The 20645-nt window shown below is 41.1% G+C and overlaps 3 protein-coding genes across 7 annotated transcripts in view; 1 reads left to right on the forward strand and 2 right to left on the reverse strand.

Annotated features, from left to right (window-relative positions):
- Window positions 1-9150, reverse strand: part of LOC117898809 (dopamine D2-like receptor) — a 56661-nt gene extending 47511 nt beyond the window's left edge. Inside the window, exon 1 of the mRNA XM_034808461.1 lies at window positions 9091-9150. The gene's annotated coding sequence lies outside the window, so the exon portion shown is untranslated. The remainder of the gene's footprint in view (window positions 1-9090) is intronic.
- Window positions 9151-14370: 5220 nt separating this feature from the next.
- Window positions 14371-18893, reverse strand: LOC117898806. Of its 5 annotated transcripts, none has more exons than XM_034808454.1 (9): window positions 18785-18893; window positions 18191-18707; window positions 17500-18121; window positions 16727-17397; window positions 15744-16671; window positions 15039-15677; window positions 14806-14948; window positions 14619-14727; window positions 14371-14556 (listed from the first exon to the last, which is right to left on the reverse strand). In XM_034808454.1, coding segments are annotated over exons 1-9 (3696 nt in total). In that variant the 5' UTR covers window positions 18787-18893; the 3' UTR covers window positions 14371-14491. The 5 variants fall into 5 exon arrangements, with proteins under 5 accessions (XP_034664345.1, XP_034664344.1, XP_034664346.1 ...); XM_034808453.1 differs by having other exon boundaries at window positions 16727-16857; window positions 16891-18121; XM_034808455.1 differs by having other exon boundaries at window positions 15744-15826; window positions 16181-16671; window positions 16727-18121.
- A 76-nt stretch (window positions 18894-18969) lies between these two features.
- Window positions 18970-20564, forward strand: LOC117898811 (O-phosphoseryl-tRNA(Sec) selenium transferase). Its single transcript, XM_034808465.1, has 3 exons — window positions 18970-19133; window positions 19187-20339; window positions 20393-20564. The coding sequence occupies exons 1-3, from the start codon at window positions 19020-19022 to the stop codon at window positions 20548-20550; spliced, it is 1425 nt and encodes a 474-aa protein (XP_034664356.1). The 5' UTR covers window positions 18970-19019; the 3' UTR covers window positions 20551-20564.
- The last annotated feature ends 81 nt before the right edge of the window (window positions 20565-20645 follow it).

Below are 20645 nucleotides of genomic sequence, written 5' to 3' on the forward strand. Positions count from 1 at the left end.
AAAAGCTTGAATACATTATTTAGTGCACATCTAAGAGGAACTTTTTTTGTGAATTCTACAGTTGGTATAATAATTTGGAAATAAGGTCAGACTTTTTCCTATATCAATATCAATAATGGTATTTGTTAAATACTTAGACAAGAACTTCTTCTTAATTCCACCACGTACTATTACGGTGCTAAATCTGTTAAGTGGTGATAGTATTTCACCTAAACTTAAATACGATATTTCACCATCTGACCAGTCCAATCCATTTATGGTCTGACGGTGCATGTTCTGCTGTTTAATCATTTCATGATCCAATTCATTTAGATGATATGGTGGTTTGAAATGAAAGAAGTTTGGCGTTACTGATCCGGTTTGCATAAACGCCAATTCTTTAATAAAAAGTTGTTTATTATTCCCAAAGAGATATTGAAAATCAACTATCACGCTTGAATTCCTGTCGATCGAGTTCATGTCGGCTTAAGATTTTTTAAGAAACTGAATGAATCAGTGATATCTTTCCCCTTTATATACCACCCAATTCCGCAAGAGTTCTTAGTTTAAAAAAAATCATTCAACCCTAATGGACACGCTGCAATCAAAAAGAATTAGGTCCACCAGAAAGAAGCAAGACCACGAAGTCATTTTCGGGCTCGAATATTATGTAGTACATAATTTAAAACTAAAATGCGGCTTTTCAACTACACGAAAATTCACACCAATGATCTGGATGCAACAAAGCAAAAACAATTTCATTGGACTGGACAAAGATGAATGGATGCAGTTGATTACCTACAAGGAGTATATTCAATTAAAACTTGATCAGTATGATTTCTTGATGCCTGATACAATTATAGATCATCCCCTATTGACCACTATTAAATGTAATTTTAGATTCAGAAAATCCGATAAGCAGTATGTTTTTATAATAAATCAGTTTGGAAATAAGATTGAATTTGATAGCGAGTCCTGGAGATCATTTTTAAGATTAGGTATATTTTTTTTACAACATTTTTATGTTGGAATACGATACTTAAACAACAAATTACATTCCTGTACTATAATAATATTATTCCTAAATGTGCTGCTTTACAAAAATTTGATATTCAACTCTCTGACTTGGATGGTACTTATGATAAAAATGTTCAAATAGATTTAACGCGTTTATGCTTTGAAATTTAAAAAAAAAATGTATATTCAAATAAAACGCGATGTTCTTGAGTATAATCAATCACTTTTGAATACGCAATCATCCAGAAACAATAATAAAAAAAAAAAATAAAAATGAGTAAACAACAAGTTGTGAATGAAATACATAAGCCTGCCAGAAAAAACTTTATCCGACGTAAATTCGTTCAGATGGGCATTAATGATACTTGGCAAATCGACTTAGTTGAAATGATACCCTATTGTAAGGAAAATAAAGGATTTAGATATTTGCTAACCGTGATTGATACATTCTCAAAGTATGCATATGCAGCTCCCGTTAAGTCGAAAACAGCATTAGATGTGCTATCAGCAATGAAAAAAATATTAAAACTATCTAACCATAAACCTAAAAATATTCAATCTGATCAAGGAAAGGAGTTTTTTAATGCTTCCTTCACTGAGCTTATGAAAACAAATAACATAAACCATTACCATACATATACACACCTAAAAGCATCTATTTGCGAGCGTTTTAATAGAACATTAAAAAATCGTATGTGGAAAATGTTTAGTATGCAGGGAAATCATACCTGGATTCATAACTTGAAAGATCTAGTGAATGATTACAATAATTCATATCATCGAACCATAAAAATGAATCCTGTAGATGTCAACAAACAAAATGAGGAGTTTATATTGAAAACAGCTTATAATATTTGCAAGGTTTTCCCTAAACATAAGTTTTCCATTGGTGATCCTGTTAGAATAAGTAAATATAAGGGTATTTTTACAAAGGGATATGAACCTAACTGGACAACCGAGGTTTTAAAATTTCAAAAAGTAAAGTCTACCAGTCCAGCAACATATGAACTGGAAGACTATATGGGGGAAATGATTAAAGGATCATTTTATGAACAAGAACTTCAAAAAGTGAAAGATGAAAATGCTTTCTTAGTGGAAAAAATAATCCGACGAAAGAAGGATCAAGTTTTTGTTAAATGGTTAGGGTTTGATGAAACACATAATTCCTGGATAGATAAAAAAAGTATATTAAAATAATTGAATAGAAAGAAAACATTTTTTTTTATCTCGTTTTATTTTTTAATATACAAAATAGTTTAAAAAACATAATATTTATAAATATTTATAATTTAAATTTTTCTATAATATATGCTCATTATTACTAGGATCTATAATATTTACAATTTCAAAGTGATTATGTGCTAACGTTGAAATATTATCGGATAATATAAATCTTTTGTCATCCTTATAATTTAGACTTATCTTATTTACAATTTCAGTGTAAATTTTATGACCTCTACTTCTGATTACTCTCTGCTGTCCATAATATGTTTTTTTATGTTTAATGCATTCAATATACTGAGCATGTGATAATCTTTTAACTACCGACTTTTTTACTCCTTTAATCTTTTTGACGTTATGGTCAGTGCTATTATCTTTGGCAACTAAATAAGAGTATGCTTTCGCTTTTAACCCTGCAAATGAGGTCATTATTCGACCCGCATTTTCGTCTTTCATTAATCCTAGTTCTTTGTTATTGGCCCGATTTATCCCGAAAATGTTTGACTCTTGGTAATTTGAGGTATCAAAGCGACTAGGATTGTCTTTAATTAATTGATAAAAATCTTCTTTTGATGATATAATAAATGAATCTGTATCCATGTAGAGTATTTTTGATGATGGGCATTTTATAGAATGAAAATTATAGAAATAGTCATACATTAACCATTTTGAAAGTTCTAGTACACAAACTCCAATGTATATGGGTTTATCATAGAAAATTCTTGATTTAGTGGACTCAATGGCAGCTAAATTTTCACCAAAGATTTCAACACTGTGAAAATTATGTCTAGCTATGCGTTGTCTAAACCCTGCGGAATTTTGTCTTGAATTATAATGTTTAATTAATGCGACCTCACGTCGCTTTTCTACATTCTCCATCGTTTTACCGTAGACAGCATTAACCATTAATTTATAAAAGTTTATCTCAAACTCATTCTTAGCTACTTTTCTATGGGATGTATTTAGATCAATATAGGGTTTAAGCCAACATGATTGCTTAAAAGATAATACTCGCGATATTTTTTCTAAAATCATCCCTTGTTCTATGCATAACTGTAACTGTTTTATATGTAATATATAATTCTTTTTTATCAGATAAGTCCGCTATCAATTTTGATTGTTTTCCGCCTGGAGGAATCTTGTTTTCGGGGCAGAATGGTAAACTATTATGTTTATTGTGTATAGAATCAGGATATTTCAGATCTACTTCTAAGATGTATCCTACATCCCCACAAGCAGATATACTTAGAGCGTTGAAAGATTGAATTTCATCGTTACTTAGAAATTTGAAATTGGAATACGGAAGTGGCTGACTCATTGCCCAACCATATAAATTGTTAGCATCAATGTACGCTAGATAGTTTATAGGTTCACTAGCCCTGAATCTTTCATTTAAATATTTATTATTTGCCGTAGCTAACCGTTGAGTGCATTGAGTTAACCCTCCGCGTACTGAAGTTTTTCAAAAGTTATATATATCAGGATCACTAACTAGCTCCAATTCTATCTTTGTATATTTAAGCATTGCATCCCATGAAACAGAAGGAGCAGTAACATAATTTATTGGGTCTAACTTATATATTCGTGAGCAAATACTCCTAAAGTTTTCAAACACATCAGCAAGAATTAAAACATCGCTTTCTAAGTATAATTTCAAATAATCTCGAATACTGCAGCAATTAAATGTTCTCCAAACCTTCTGAGCAAAATTATAGTCTTCTAAACTACACTCCTCATCACTCAGTGAGTTGAAAAAAAAATTCTCTCGAAGGTAGTTGGGGTTCATCAAATTTGTTAAAGCTATCTAAATATTCATATGGAAATACTCCTTTTCGCCTTAGCATATCAAATTTTTCCCCTTGATACTTGTTTTTTAAAATTTTAAAATTTGATGGATCCATATAACTAGCAAGTTTTTCTAAGCTCGAATTTAAAAATCTATTTGAATCTATGTATCTTATTTTATAATGTTGATGATTTGAAAAATCAATCTCAACAATTTGAGTTAGCGCAATGTATAACTCTTTGTTACACGGTATGGGCTTAAGTTCATCTTTTATTGATGTTACAAATAAATGAATATCATAACGAGACAAGTTATGAAAAACTACCGGAAAAAAGGATCGCTTAGTTTAAATGTTTGCTTACAAACCTTATGAATAGGACCTACATATTGGCCTGTGAATTGGTTAAAAAACTTCTCCCGGTCGTCAGTCGAAATGGGCTCATCACAGGCATAGCACTCTCCATGTTCCTGATAGTCCTCATCCCAAATGTTGAACTCGTAGATTGGTTTTTTAGCGGATAACCAGTACTTCTCATAAAGTCCCATGGTTTTCGATCGAAGCACTTGGCAGAATTGATCGATACAATCTGGTCCTGAAATAGCGTAAATCTTAATGTTTTAACTGTTTTACTACCTTTAGATTATGATAATATTTACCTTCATATGTCCACATCTCATTTAAATGATGATTATAGTTATGTACAACATAAAATGACACTGCACATGCCGTATGCTTCTGAGCCATAGTGGTAGATGATTTTAAGGGATCATTCAGATTCCTATGAAAACTTTCCAATACAGCTTCGATATCAGCATAAATGACCACAGGGGGAGATAGTTTTTTGATGAAACTTTTAAAAACCGTTTTGGTATTTGGAGTAGGATATTGTGCAGCAACTTTTCCGCACTCTTTATTGTCATGGGTGGTATTTGTGGTAGTATAAAATTGTAAACAATTTTCACAAAAATATGCAGAGCAATGGGATTTATTATGTTGAGAATAGCATAATTTTTTCATGCACGTTATATAGGCATAATGCATCATTTGCAAAGAGTCATTATTAATTCCTAATAGGTTGATGTGATGTCCTCGAATTCCTTTAGTCCTCACTGTTGGTCCTACTACGTTCTTTCCATTGTCATCGATTTCATATACATTTATGCTAATATTAGGATTGGATAATTCAAATCTCTTTATTCCTTTGTTTGTGATTGGAAACTCAATCCCAGAAAAATCCAGTCTCACTCCGTCATAGCAAATTATGTCTTGTCTGATGTCTATCATTCGATAATATGAAGGGTTTGTTAACTTATCTCGCGCTTTTTTTTTTGGTTTGCAGTTGAGAATGTAGTGCTCAAGTGCCGCCTATATGCAAATGATGCTAAAATTGACCACTTGAAGCAATAATCATCTTCATTTTTAACATTTATTAATGCATTTCGAGATTTTATTTTATTGGGAGCTGGTATAAATCTATTTACAGCGATATGCTCCAATTTAATTATTGTCAGCTCAAAATATTCAAATTTTTTATTGCCCAACCTGAATCCTTCTCCTGGAATTCACTACTTAGAGTGATTAAAAGGTCAACGGCCTCATTTAGATGTTCATCAATCTCATCATTTGCATATATAGACTTATATGATGTCACGAAATGCTTCATCGTTTCCGATAAGGTTTCATCATCTGTTTGTTTGACATACAGTCCATATACTTTTAGATTGAACTTAGCCGACCCGTACTCACTCATACAGTAACGCACTAATTTGGTTAAGTCCGCTTTGCAATCATTATAAAATTCTTTTAAATCGAGCCGGTCACTTTTATCAGAGCGAACACGATATGATTTTAAAGGAAATCGTGACTCTGTTGAAATTACGATAACATTTTCATTATCTTCGAGTTGCGCTGCTGTTGCATTCTTATGTTTTTCTGACATTATATGACGCATTTCCCTGGACGTTGGGTAACTTTCACCGCAAGTTGTACAGGTGATAGTGGGTTTTTCAATAGAAGTCTCCAATCTACGACGTTTTGATGCGCCTGACGTTGACGCTTCTTGATCGCTTGACCCTTTGGTCATAAGTACTTCAAAAGCATTTAAACGGTTCGAGCATTCCTCATAATGAGCATACCATTCTTTTAATTTAAAGGACTTAGAGCATTGATCACACACAATTTTAGATTCCATTTTTAGTTTTTTTTATTTTTTTTTTTTTTGTATCACTAACCACTTGCAACCACTTTCACTATTAGAAGAGGACTAAGGGATTTGTGCATCCATGAGGTTCTATTTATCTGGCACTCACTTGACCGTTGAATGAACAAAGGTTCTGTTATCTTTTCCAAACCTGTTTCAAAAACCTCCCCGGCATTCTACCTAAAATCTACTTCTTCTTTTTGTGGAATCCTCTATTAGAAAAAACCATGTTGGAAACGAATCCTATGAGTCTCTTGGTAGAGTGAAATTTGCACCAATAAAAAAAAAAAAAAAACTATCCATTGAAAATAAATATTGTTTTAAATTTATATTGTATTTATTATATATTATTTGTAGAAAAATACATAAATTAATTGTATTAAACATAAATAAGAATATTATTAAAATTTCGTTTCGGCTCTTTCTACCGCAGCTATTAAATCGGCATTATCTTCCTCGCGAAGAAGTTCCTCGAATCGTTTTTTGTCCCCTTCGTCATTATCATCGACCAAATCGAATATACTGTCATCATCCGGGAAGTTGAATGTTTGAATTTCGTCAATCGGAGCAGCAGTCATTAGGTCATCGAGACTATCATCCCATACAATATCACTTAAGACGTTCCCTTGCATTATATATTCTTGCGTTTTAATTCCGAATATCTGCGAAAGGTCCACGGAGTCGGGCTGGGTGTCCTGATCTATAGTTGCCTCAGGTTGCGAGTTTATAAAAATAATTTCGAGGTCGTCCATCTTAGTTTAGAATCCAATAGTTTATGATAAGGCTTGTAGCTGTGAGTAGCTATTATATGGGCATGTGACTATAGGACAGTGTTAGGCATACACACCGACAAAAGAAATGATAACGAAAGTAAACGAACAGTCTAGGGTCTAGGATGTCCTTTTACAGAGAGAAAAAAAACCATAAAAACGAAAAGAGATAAACGTCCCATAAATTAAATAGTGCCGCAGATTCATTTGAAAGGGACGGGATGAAACACTTGCTTGAGGGATGTTTGACCAGATTCATTTGAAAGGGGCTGGATGAAACACTTGCTTGAGGGATGTTTGAATCGTTGTAGGGACCCAAATCACATAAGCAGGGAGAGAGAGATAGTTGTTTGATGCTTGCAGGTAACCAATCATATAAGCAGAGAGAGATGGATAGTTGTTTGATGGTTGCTGTCCAGGATTATTGATCATGGATTTTTGACAAAGTTAGTTCACATTTTGTCCGCTAGGGGGCGCCACAAAAGTAGTAGGGATTTAGGGGATTGGTTTAGACTCGCCACAAAGTAGCATTCGATATAGGAGTGTAGTATATTTACTATAAGTCGAATTAATTAATTTTTGTCTTCTCATCCTTTATGACTCCATTCTTGTTGTGAGCTCTTACCATGCAATATTTCCATATGCTTGGCTAAATATTAGATCCAGAAAGCATTTACATATATTCACAATGTAATGTTAATAAATATCCTAAAAGTATGTATTTTAGCATGATCATGTAAGTAACAGATCCTATAAGAATTTATTTCTTAATAGGAATGTTAATGGTAGTTACGATCCTTGCTAAGCAGAATATCCCATAGCAGGCAACACTAGCGCCAAGTAGTGAGAATGCACTCGAATATCGAGATCATAAACCACTTTCACCGATGTGGAGCCCCCTGGTGAGAATTTACTCGAATATCGCGTTCATGAACCACTTTTCCGATGTGGCGCCCCCTGGTGAGAATTTTACCTTGGGTACCAACCCCCTAAATCCCTACTACTTTTGTGGCGCCCCTAGCGGACACAATGTGAACTAACTTTGTCAAAAATCCATGATCAATAATCCTGGACAGCAACCATCAAACAACTATCCATCTCTCTCTGCTTATATGATTGGTTACCTGCAAGCATCAAACAACTATCTCTCTCTCCCTGCTTATGTGATTTGGGTCCCTACAACGATTCAAACATCCCTCAAGCAAGTGTTTCATCCAGCCCCTTTCAAATGAATCTGGTCAAACATCCCTCAAGCAAGTGTTTCATCCCGTCCCTTTCAAATGAATCTGCGGCACTATTTAATTTATGGGACGTTTATCTCTTTTCGTTTTTTATGGTTTTTTTTCTCTGTAAAAGGACATCCTAGACCCTAGACTGTTCGTTTACTTTCGTTATCATTTCTTTTGTCGGTGTGTATGCCTAACACTGTCCTATAGTCACATGCCCATATAATAGCTACTGGTACCTTTGTTCTCAGTTCTTCCACTTTCAGGAGACATCTCCTCTGTTGGTAAATATGCCATTGGTATGATAGATGAGCACTAAACTCAAGAGAATACACAACAGACATATGTACATATTTAATAATCATAGACTTGCATTCATAATGCTGTAATCGTTTGTCGAATTTCGATTTTCGATGTACCATTTAGCTTATCAAAGATTCCAATAAATAAGTCAAAAGCTCTTCTACTATGATTGAGGCTGTGAATGGAACATCCAAAACACTAATTTCCTATGCATCTTTTGACCAATAAAATGTCAATAAATATATTGCCAGATACGTGTCCACAAATATTAAAGAACTTTTAATTAAACAACCTGAAAAATGTTGAATTATTATTATGAATTTCTTTCTTGTGAACCTTGTGGGCAGTTGTGTTTTGTCGTAATTTTATCAGCACTAACATAAATTATCGAATATGGAATTAGTTAATTTCTTTTGAATAAATGTGTTCGTTGTTCTCTTTGAAGAACCTTTAAATAACTGAATTTCCAACCAATATTTGTACACCTTCGAATGGTAACACGCAGTGCTACTGCCTCGTCATTCCTCGTATATTTAGAATTTATACTTTTATATTCAATTAAAAATGCATGGCTTACAAACAATCACCCTCAGTTCCTTCGTCTATTTGCATTCATTGATAGTTTACCTTCAGTAAATTGTTTTTTTTTTATATCCCACTGTAATAATTTGAATATTCTATCCAGATTATCGTTTTATATTGCAAATGGTGCCATTAAAGATCCACAATTGGTTGCATTACACTTTTCGAAAACGTATTCGAGCTCGGAATCGTCACTTGTTGTGCGCGCTCGGGCGACCGCCGCCAATTTTCAAACTACAAGCCAACGGGGTTTGCTTTCCGCTTCGGATACGGTGGCGATACCGTTAACGTGCAACGCCGTACAGGAACTGAATGGGAATGTGCGGCTGTATGGGCCAAACTGTTGCGACACGAGCCCAGCGACCATCGCCAGCCGAGAAGCAGCCGAAGGCTCGCGACGGATGCGGCTTCCAGCTACAGTGGAGGCGCTTCCAGCGAGCAGGTGGGAGGTGGCCAGTGGGCCGTGTCTTATCAGCCAGACCAGCTGCTCAGCTGCTCAGCTGATGCCCTTGCACTGGGTAATATGTGCTGCAACAATATGTATAATTGTCCATGACTTTGGGGTGAGTCGTCATAGAATATATTGCTTGCACTCACGTTAAAGAGAATATTCAAAATATACAATGAGCATATCCAATAAATCCACAATATCAACTAAAATTTGAGCATCGGATTGTATATTTTCGATCTTTACTTGCATTCCTCATATTGGTCATTCGATTTCCATACATTATTTCGAATGTTACACATTTTTGATGTCTGAGTTGTCCATCTCGATATAAACCAATGCTAAGTAGTATCTACCATAGATACCATAGAACCATAGATAATTGCTGCTATTGTTGTCGTTATACGTTCCAGTATGAAATAGGAGGAGCCTCGTCCAACCAATTCTGCTACTCTTTTAATGGTACGTGCGAGTTCTACTGCCATTCTACTGCTATTAGTAGTAGTCAGCACTGCGCATGCGTCAAATCCCCCAGTCCATGGGCTCCATGGAAAGCCGGAAAGCGAACTGTTGCTCCTGTTGCTCTTGTGGTCTGGTAGTAGCCTCGACCGACCGATGTTGCACATTGCTTTGTCCTGGCACTGGGGCAGGCAGTGCCAGCGAGCAAAGCACTTTGCATGCAGTTTTTGCACGTTCTCGTGTGCATCTTACATATGGAAACACTTTCGATGGACTCTTGGCCACCTAGGCATGCCTGTCCAAAGGTCGCGGCCATCAGAAGCAATTTCTCGTGCCTCTGCGGCCGTCGATGCTGAGTCTGCACTCTCGGCGTTGTCAACATTGAAGGGCCCCGAAAATGGTCTTCGTTGAGTGGTTTTTATGCAGCGAAGCCCACTGCCACATCGTCCTCTGATGTTGGCTTTTGGTTGAGTACCTTACGGTGGGTTGACTTGAAGTGAAATGAAATGCAATTGCCGGCAGGCTGATGTTGATGGCCAAATGAAAGTTGTGTGTTTATGTTTCGGTTCATCGATTGGTCGGCTTTGCACTTCTCCCCCACCTCGCCCATCTCGTCACCTAATGCACCGTTTATCGGAGACAGGAAACGAAAATGCTGCCATGCATAAACCACTCGAATGAATCGATGCATTTCCGCCGTGCAATCAAATTACAAACATTTGCTTTTTTTATCTCAATCGGAATTCAGAAAAGCTAAAATTCGGACACGTTCCCATTCGCCATGAAAGTGGAGAAGAACGAGGTCCATTTACATTTAATTTCATTTTGGAATATCGAACACTTTTGTAAACATTTAACAATTCAGCGACTGTGAATCTTGGCCAATAATTAAAAGCATCATCAAAACTAAAAGCCCTGCTGGGCAGCCTGGATCGACACATGCAGTACTTGACCCAAGAAGTATTCCGCTCAGACAAGTTCTAACTGAAGAATTGCCATGTAAATATTTACATTTTGAACGGGCTGTCCTGAATAATTAATTAAAAAACTCTCAAAACATGAAATACGAGCATGTGCTTATAATTGTTTAATGGCCATTGAAATCCGAGCTACTTCACAAAGACAAAGTTACAGCTTTATGTCTCTATTAGTGTTGGAATGTCGCTTAGTGATAGTGCTGGGAAATCCCTATTAAGCCATCAGCGTCAACCCATGACCAGGTTCCAGTCAGTGCCTGTCCACCCATTTTTGGGTTAAAAGCGAAGACTTTAACTTGTAAAAGCTTTTCCAATCGTAAGTAAAGGATCCTAGACTCATAAATACACGCACTCAACCCTCTGCGCGTGGTTGAATATGAGACTGTTTGTCCGTCTGTCTGTAGCTACCGCAAATGGGAACTGTCTTTGGTCAGCCTCTCAAATCAAACCCTTTTCAGTGCAAAGCGAGACCTAATTTGAATAATTTATGTTCGCCCAACACGACCAGTGGCAGCGATATGCAGCAGGGGCAGCATTAATTAAAATGAATTCAGCGGCCACATGCGCCACCACAAGGCGGACAGACTCGTGGCCGAGGGAGACAGACGGACCATGGGGCAACCTGTTAATCGGGCGATGCGGCTGGCAATAGTTCCGCCAACCAATTTCTCGTGGGGCTGATTAGCATTAGCCCAGACTCCGGCGATGGACATTTGAGCGTTTGTCCGTTGCACTCTTAATGCAAAACTAATTTGTGCCTAACCCAGAGCCAGCGACTGACATTAGTGTGGCCTGCCATTTTTGTGTGGGGAGGTGGCAGAGTGGAGACAATGCTTTAATCCACCGCAAATGCAATGAGCGGTGCAGCTGCTGTTAATTAACGTTTGTGTGACAGGCAGTGGACACAACGGGCATCCCACATGATGGGATGTCGCACGGTGTCAGATTATTTGGCATGCTCGGTGCCTGTACTGCGGCCGATGTGGTTCGTGTGGCGAGAAAAAGGTCAAAATATTAAAAAGGAACACACAACTTTTGCCTGATTTGTCGCACAAATACATGGATTTATTCAAATTCAAAGGAGAGATACAACAGCCCACCAATTAGAGCACAGCTTCAACTGTTAGAATGCAAGTATTAAATATTAAACTGGTGAAGCGTAAATGCAATCGAATTTTGTGTGAATTCAATATTCGTACAAAGAGGAAACTCTATACAGATATATGTATAGATTTGAATATGTATACTGACCCACAATAGAATTAAATTTTGATATGGGTCTAGTCTAGTTACTTGACAGTCACACGACGACACTCCCAAAAGCTGACCTCGCCAAATGAAAAAAGTTGTGACTCTTGTCCAAAATGCAAATGCATGCAAAGAAGACCAGTGTGGGGATTCTTAGCCAGCTCCAAAACGTATCTGTTGACAGCATCGCACTTACTTAATACTTACCTCCATGCTGAGCACTTTTAAAATATGCATGAGCACCTTTTTGGGCGTTTTTGGGAGATTGTGTGTGGCGCATACTTGATGGCATAAACCTTATATCCACGCAACAGAGCATCAAGCGAAGAGAGAATGAACGGGTGTGACTGGTTAGAGAGTTAGAGTGCAGACCCCAAATAAATTTATTGCATCCCCTGCTCCAAGGACACCCTAATGGAATTAAGACTTTGGAATTATGGGAATATACCGTAGCAAATTATGATGTTTACCTTTCTAACGAACTTTAATGTCAAGTACTTTGATGTTCGCTTAATGTTGCACTGCCAGTGTCGTCTCTGTCCACATCGTCATATTCACTGTCGGTCATCAATCATACTGTAGGTGGGGGGGTCCCTCAATTACCAAACTTCAAGTAGTCCATCAAACCTATTGAGGCAGCCACCCAGTGGCCAGCCGCTGGCCGCTAAGGAAAGAACATTTTAGAAATGCTTCCATTTTTAAGAAAAAAATACATTTTATTCTTGTCGGAGTAAGATATTTGCAACAAAAACAAAACGATGCTCAAACAGCGCTCAAGCAATCAAAGGAGAAAATACTTGGAAACGCAACCATCCAGCCCCATCCATGCTCCTTTCCTACCAGAACTCCAACGCTGCCAACACAGGCACATTCCCCAGGCCTTTTGGGAGAACGTGTTCCGCTGATTGGCATGCACGAGCTGCATCGAACGCAGCGTCCAGCTGGCGATTCCAGGCCGCCTTCGCAGCGTCACAGAACTGAGGACACCGATAGCATCGGGGAAAACCGTCGCGTGCTGCCAGGTGTGTGGGATGATCAAAGGCTTGACGCTTTTGTAATGAATGTCGGATGGTGTTTTGTTAATCTTGAAAGCTGTTCCAGCGACAGCGTAGGAACACAGGTCCTGGGTGCTGGGCGTCGTGCCAATACTCTGGCACACCTGCCGCTTTCAAGCTCGGAAAATGTCTGTTGATTTAATTTTGTTCTTCGAATTTATGTTTGTGTTGCTCCTGCTTAGGCACGTGTGTGGGTGTGCGTATGTTTTTGTGTACTTTCGAAAAAGTGCTACACAAAGAAAACGTGCAAAATGCCTCAAAAGATGCATGTGGAGTCAGTCCAGATGGAAGGGGCTCCCAGCATCATCATTCTGTTCTCTCACTACTTGTTTTTGCTGTTGTTGTTGCTTTCGTTCCGCTTGTTTGCCATTTCGCTTTTGAAGTCCCCAGTGACACCCAGGCACCCACGCAGGACCACACAAACACACATATACCCAAACGTTCACATACCCATACAGCAACAGCAGCGGGAAGCTTGTCAAATGGAGAGAAAATGGAAATTAAATGAACTTGAAATTCTGAGCAGCTTTGAAGCAGGACCAGTACCACCGCAGCATGCATGCACACAAACATACTTACATTTTCGCACTCTGACCACCTGAATCGTTTGAAGGTGTTTAAAGTTTCTCTACTGTTCCTCCTAGTGGACCAGTCCTGAAACCAAACACAAAATATAAGCACACAGATTTGGACAGAAATCCGATTAACCAGCTCCCGTGATAAGCGTAAGCCAGTAGGAGACTTATGGTAGGAGCCTACGTAACCTTTACACCTAATTTTATGATTTCAACTATTTTGTTCGCTAACATTTAAAGTTGGTACTGGCAAAGACATGCCATCATACATTCGAATTTCAGTACTGAAGCAATAATTGCAAGAACGAGGAAAGCCAAGAAACCAACCCCTCACATATGAGAGCGTACAAATCTAAAAACACAAGGCGCTTGCATGCATGAGTACGCACAAGACAAGCAGACAATTATCGAGATGAAAATTTAAATTTTATTTGGTACTGGTCAAGTACGTTGACGAATATTCATAGTGCATTTGGACAGAGTCACCGTATTTGCTTCAGACATTCACAACACAGGCGCATGATAACATTATTACAAGGTATATTTCTCTGGCGAACTTTTTATCGAACTATATAACAACACAGTCGCATTATAAACTTAATACATTACAAAATATATTTCTATGAAAAGCAACATGTGAAAGTCTAATGGCGGATAACCATAAGCACACTCACTTCGTTCAATAAATTTGAAAAGCCAAAACGGGTGCCTGAAAAGATACGTACGATTATAAGATACAGCCAGTCAATTGCCGTTTGATAAATGTCTTACCTTTCTCGATCTCAGCCATGTCGCCGATATTTAATATGCGGTGATCATCTTCCGCCACATCCGGGACAGTGCAATCCAATGCAAATTTTCCAAAGAGAACAACAAATTTCTAAACCAGGAATAAAGCAGATAATTGTTATAGACTATTTAGGAACAGATACCAACGAATTCTTGGTTGAATGCATACCAGGGAAAAGCTCCTAGCACGTTTCTTTCTGCGACTCTGCAGCGGCTGTAAGCGCATGTATCCCAGTGTCGCCCTTTCCTTGGTTTCGTAGAAAGCGTACTCAATGTCATCCAAGTTGGTGAAAAGTAATTCACTAGCAACTGCTGCAAGTACAACATAAAGCCAAAATAAATTCCGTGATTAAAAACAAATCTCTCCTGCAGAGATTGATTCGGTGATACACTGGTACTTACAGACTGTATTTCCTACCCCGCTTCCGCTGCTGTCTTCCATATTGGAGCTTGGCTGATTGCTACTGTGGCCTCGCAGCCAGCTCATAAGTTGCATGTAAGAAGCCTGGTGCTCATCTGAGATGCTGGGACTTGGTGTCGGAGCATTTATTGGTGTTATTGGATCGGGAACGGAATCGGGTTGCGGGTCAGTTTCAGTTTCTGTTTCCATGACGGGAGTTAGAGGCATTGAGGCAGCCGCTGCTGACTCTTGCCTTTTTTTTTTGGTTCGTCCACGTTTCTTGGTTTGTTTTCGGGCATCGCTGCTTTCCACTTGCTCTATTTGCTCGTTATCTTCCCACCTCAGAGGGGCGATTCCCAGAGAACTACAGTCAGAAGGTTCTGGAGGCTCAATCGTTTCTGTAACGGCATTTAGGGGCTCTTCTGAAATTCTCGGCGTGCTACTGCACAGCGGGGGCCTTTTCAACAAAGACATTTTGGACAGTTTCGACATACTGGACTGCTTCGACGACGGTTTGGGTTTGGCTTTTATCCTGTCATATGTCTCCACCGATTTGCGAAAGAAGTCAAACTTCATGGGATCCATGGTATGGCACCAAGTGTTCTTCAGTGGTACCTGACCACGCTTTGACCGCCGATTGCCTGCGAAACACCGAAGAGAATAAATGAGAATATTGTAATAGTGCATTATCGTTCGCCACTACTTACCAGTCTCATTGGAGTCCACTTCCACATCGTCATGCATGAAAGAGTGCTTTAAGTTTTCCAGCTCCCTGTTTGCCCTTGATTTTGTACGCGGTGCCCTCGCCTTGGGTTTCTTAAACACCACCGCTTCCTCCTCCAAGACGGGCTCAGGCTCAGCCTCGGGCTCAGGCTCTGGCTCAGGATCAGGCTCAGGATCAGGATCCGGCTCAATGGCTCTACGTGCCAGAGCGTCCAGTGCGGCCCGACTCGTGCTGGGCTGATCATCTGTCATGGAAGTGGTGCCTGGCACTGAAGAAGAAACGATGGCCAGGTCTTCCCTGTGCGTGTCCGTTGTCTTATTTTTCTCTGGGGAGGGTGAATTAACTTTATGAAGTCTGCTCTGTCTACTCCGTCTATTCTTGTTGGCTTTCTGCACTGACTGGTCATCAAATTCCGACCTTTCCACTGGAGGAAGTGGAGATTTGGAGAGCCGATGTTGGGCTTGCCCCGAGGAAGAGCAATCTGCCCCATCCATTTCATTATCATTATTGTCATTAAACTCTGGTGGAGGGGAAGCAATTTCGTTTAAATTATTATTCTGTCCCTTCAAATGGCAGAGGGGAGTGTCTTCATCAGTCGAATCCTGCGGGGTTGCCCTCAACCTATTTAAATCCCGCACACATTGCGAATATCGTAGTGAACGAGGCGGCGGTGGTACAATGAAAATGTCCTCCTGAACGACGTCATGGCTTTCCTTGCTCCTGGCACGACCGAGAGTAGACCCCGGGCGGGTTTGACTCAGCCTTGGCTGCTTCTCCGGCGACACGGAGTCGTCATCTTCTCGGAACGAGTCACCCTTGGTGTAAAGGCTGCGTTTGGACGAGTTCCCCGATGGTTTTCGACGTAGCTCCATGGTTTTTGAGAGCTCCATGTAGTTGACCAGCTCTGCTGTCTAAAATTAAAAAAGAAAATACATTTTTTGTCCTGTTTTGGATTCGATTACCTACCATTGGAGCCTCTCGACGTCTGGAACGTTTGCGAACGTTCTGCCGCTCTTTTGAATTGTCTTTAAAGGCGACGGGTGCTGGTGGGGGCATAGCCATAACCTCCTCCCTATAATCCATTTCTTCGCGCTCTGCAGATGCAGATCTGGACAATGACTCGGTTTCTGTTTCTGTTTCCGTTTCAACTTCCAGATTCCTTTGCAGTAGCTCCCACTGAATTTGCTGCTCCAGAGCCTTTTGCTGCTCTGCACTATGCTTCCTTTTCCCGTTCAGCGGATAAACCCTGCCGAGGGAGTTTCTCTTACGCAAATCAAGAATCTCATGGTTGCTCATCCGTTCCAGCTCCTTGGCAAACGCCTCACCATTGATTGCCGGACAGGGCGCCTTATTCAAGATGGTAGCAGTGACGCCCTTGCGCTTCGTCTTGCCTGATGGATTGGAGCGGTGGAGGTTAAGCAGTTTCATGGAACTTTCCTGGTCATCCGAGGGCTTTCGACTGTTTCGCGTGCGCCTTCGACTCCGCCTGCTAGTGTTACCACCGGCCGGCGCCAGGTTCAATGCACACCCGCTTGGCTGTTCGTCGCTTTCATCGTCGGTCATGATTGCGTCCAAGTCCTCAACAACCTGAGGTGTTTTGTTATGGGAAACGGGCTTCGACTTTGATGATTTGGGAGTACCAGCAGATACTGCTGGCGCACACGATTTCGGAGTACCAGCAGATACTGTTGGAGATGCTGCTGCCCCATCTTGTGCTGCTGCTTCTGTTGCTGGTGCAGCCGGCGAATGTGGTTGTGGCAAAGGCTCTGCCGCATCTGGCTTGGGACCAAGGGCCCCACCCATTGGTATAACCAGCACGCTGCTACTCCTCGATAGATTTTGCACAATTTCGGCTAGCTGCTGGATCTGCTGAGAACCCTGTGACTGCTGGGGCTGTGTTTCCGGTACAAAACAATCCTCCACCGGTGCCGATTCCCGTTCAGATTGGTGCAGGTAGTTTGGGGTATCTGGTGGCATACTATTCTCAAGTCGTCTCACACGCACCAATGGCGTTTTAGAGTGTGAAGTATTTGGCGACGATCGCGATTGCTGCAGTTTCTCAGTCATTGGTCTCTTCTCGATCGTGTAAGTTCGATGCCTCTCAGAGGGAGTCAATGGACGTGATCCTGGCAGTGAGGATCGTACTTCCGCCTTTTGGCTCATCTGCAGAATACTATTTTCAAACATAGCCAGCCGTTGCTCGCAAATTTCAGCAATTTCAGCTGAAAATTGGCTCATCGGCAGTGGCTCCGACAGTGGCTGTGGCTGTGGGTGTGAGGCTGGCTTTGGCTGTGGCTGTGACGCTGGTTGATTCTCAGGAAGTTTGTCAGAACAGTTTGGAGTGCTGCTTATTTCTGGCACCTACAAGTAGAATTGCAGTTGTAGTTGACACAACTTATAGGCACTGGTTTTGATTCTGCTGTGACTTACAAAGGGAAATGGGCTCGAGGAGCTCCGAGTTAGGTTAGCTGCATCATCAAAGTCCTGCAAGAGTTGGCGTCGCCCGCAGCTCCGCGAGCGCCTCTGTATTGCATGGCGTCGCAGCTTATCAGAGCCAGGAACATGGCCGCCAGTGCCACTACGTCTGGGAGGACGCCGATGGGTGGGTGAAGGCGAATGTCTGACTGAACGCGGCGGCACATTCTCATGCGATGCCAAGTTGGGAGGCGACTGTGGTACGTCTGAGGCGGGGGGCTCTGACGCTGCTGCACCCAACTCTTGCAAAGGTTTCAATTGGTTCTCCTGTGTACCCTTTTGAGGCTTCTTTATGAGCGGAACATCAAAGTCCAGGTCATACGAGAAGTTCCCAAAGACGAGGTTGGACCTGGGCTTTTGGGCTTCCGCTGCCTTGCGCTGCAAGAATGCGGCAAGCCTATGAGAGTTTGTTGTGGATTGACTTAAGATGTCGTCCAACTCAAGCGCGGTTTCATCTTTCTTGTTCTTCGACCTACAGCACAGATAATAGCCAATGAGAAAAAACAATTGTTATTGTGGAATGCTCAGCTCTCCTTGGTCACAACATACATTTTACCACGCTTCACTTTTCATTTGTGTTTAAAAATTTCGCACTCCAACTATCCAATTCGCCGATAGTGACGCCATCAGACGCCATACGATGATAGTGACAGCAAAATTATCGATAGAATATACCGTCAGGGCCTCGAAATATACCGAAATATACTTTTTCATTTTCAAAAGTATCAATGCAAAATGATATCGACATAAACTTTAATTTTACACTTGATTTTTTTGTATTATTATGAATTTTGATAATATTAACGTCCCGCAAAAACTGGTACCCGAAAACTATTGGCGGCTGGGACTGGCGGCGCAGCGCCCGAAGAAGCGTGGATTTAAAGAACTCCTGGAAAAGGTAGCAAGACCATTTAAAAATTAAATGTAAATAATCACGAGATTTTATGACAGCGAAAATTGCCAGTAAATGGGTGGCCTGATGAGCATATTGAGGAGCTGGTGCATCAAATAGCGTCATTGGATAGCAACAACTTTCCACACAAAGTGGGATTGGGCGAGCGGGAGGCGCGCATCGCCTGCCGACTTGTATCCCGACGTCATTACAACTTTGGTCATGGCATAGGACGCTCTGGAGATCTGCTGGAGGCTCAGCCCAAGGCAGCTGGCTCTACCCTGCTCGCACACCTCACGAATGCACTGATCTTGGACCTAATGCAGGGGCTCGGCCTGCCCAGCTGCCGAGGTTGTTTCCTGGTACCGATGTGCACCGGCATGACCATCACACTGTGCCTGCAGAGTCTGCGCAAGCAGCGTCCACTCGCCAAATATGTCCTCTGGTCACGCATCGACCAAAAGTCGTGCTTTAAAGCTATTACGGCCGCAGGTCTGGAGCCCGTGATAGTCCCCTGTCTGGTCCAGCATCAAGCTCTAAGCACCGACGTGAATGCCTTCGAACAGCAGGTTGAGGCTCTGGGGGCAGACACCATCCTATGTTTGTACACGACCACCAGCTGTTTTGCCCCACGAAATAGCGACAACATCGTTGACATTGCCCAGCTGGCCAAGCGCTTCGATCTGCCCCATCTCGTGAATAATGCGTATGGGCTGCAGATCGGTGAGATTTCCAGACAGTTGGAGAGGGCGCAGCGCTTGGGCCGCGTCGACTACTTTGTGCAGAGCAGCGACAAGAACTTGCTGGTACCCGTGGGTGGAGCCATTGTGGCCAGCTTCGACCAGAGTCTCTTAGGCCTGGTGGGCAGTAGTTATGCGGGTCGAGCGAGTGGCTCCCAAGCGTTGGATGTATTCATGACGCTGCTGTCACTGGGTCGTAGCGGTTACCACTCGATGCTCCAGATGCGAGTGGATCACTTTAATTATCTCAAGGAACAGCTCATGGAATTTTCCCAAAGCCATGGCGAACTGGTTATCGAGAGCAGGGACAACTTCATATCGTTGGCCATTACGTTGGGAACTCTCTGGGCCGCCACGGGTCAAGGGTCAAGTATTACGCAGCTGGGAGCCATGCTGCACATGCGCGGAGTCTCTGGGGTACGCGTAGTGGTCCCCGGTCAGAGCAAAACCATTGATGGCCATGCATTCCCAGGTCAGTTCAAATATATTTACCATTAGCATGGCATTCACATTCGTTCTATTCAGATTTTGGGTCCCATCAGACGAAGCTGGAGCTGCCCTACCTCACCGTGGCGGCGGCCATTGGCATCACTCGAGAGGAGATTGACAAGTTCTTTAAGATCTTTAACAAATGCTGGACGAAATTGAGCCAGTCGCTCAGCGAAAATAAAACCAAACAATAATCTAGATAAGCGAAATATTCCGCAGACCTTTTTCCGCTGCAGTGTATATTATTTCTTTGGCTTCGAACGAATTTGAAGCGAGCTGAGGTGGAGTT

The sequence above is a fragment of the Drosophila subobscura genome, chromosome O (assembly GCF_008121235.1).
Source record: "Drosophila subobscura isolate 14011-0131.10 chromosome O, UCBerk_Dsub_1.0, whole genome shotgun sequence".
NCBI lineage: Eukaryota > Metazoa > Arthropoda > Insecta > Diptera > Drosophilidae > Drosophila > Drosophila subobscura.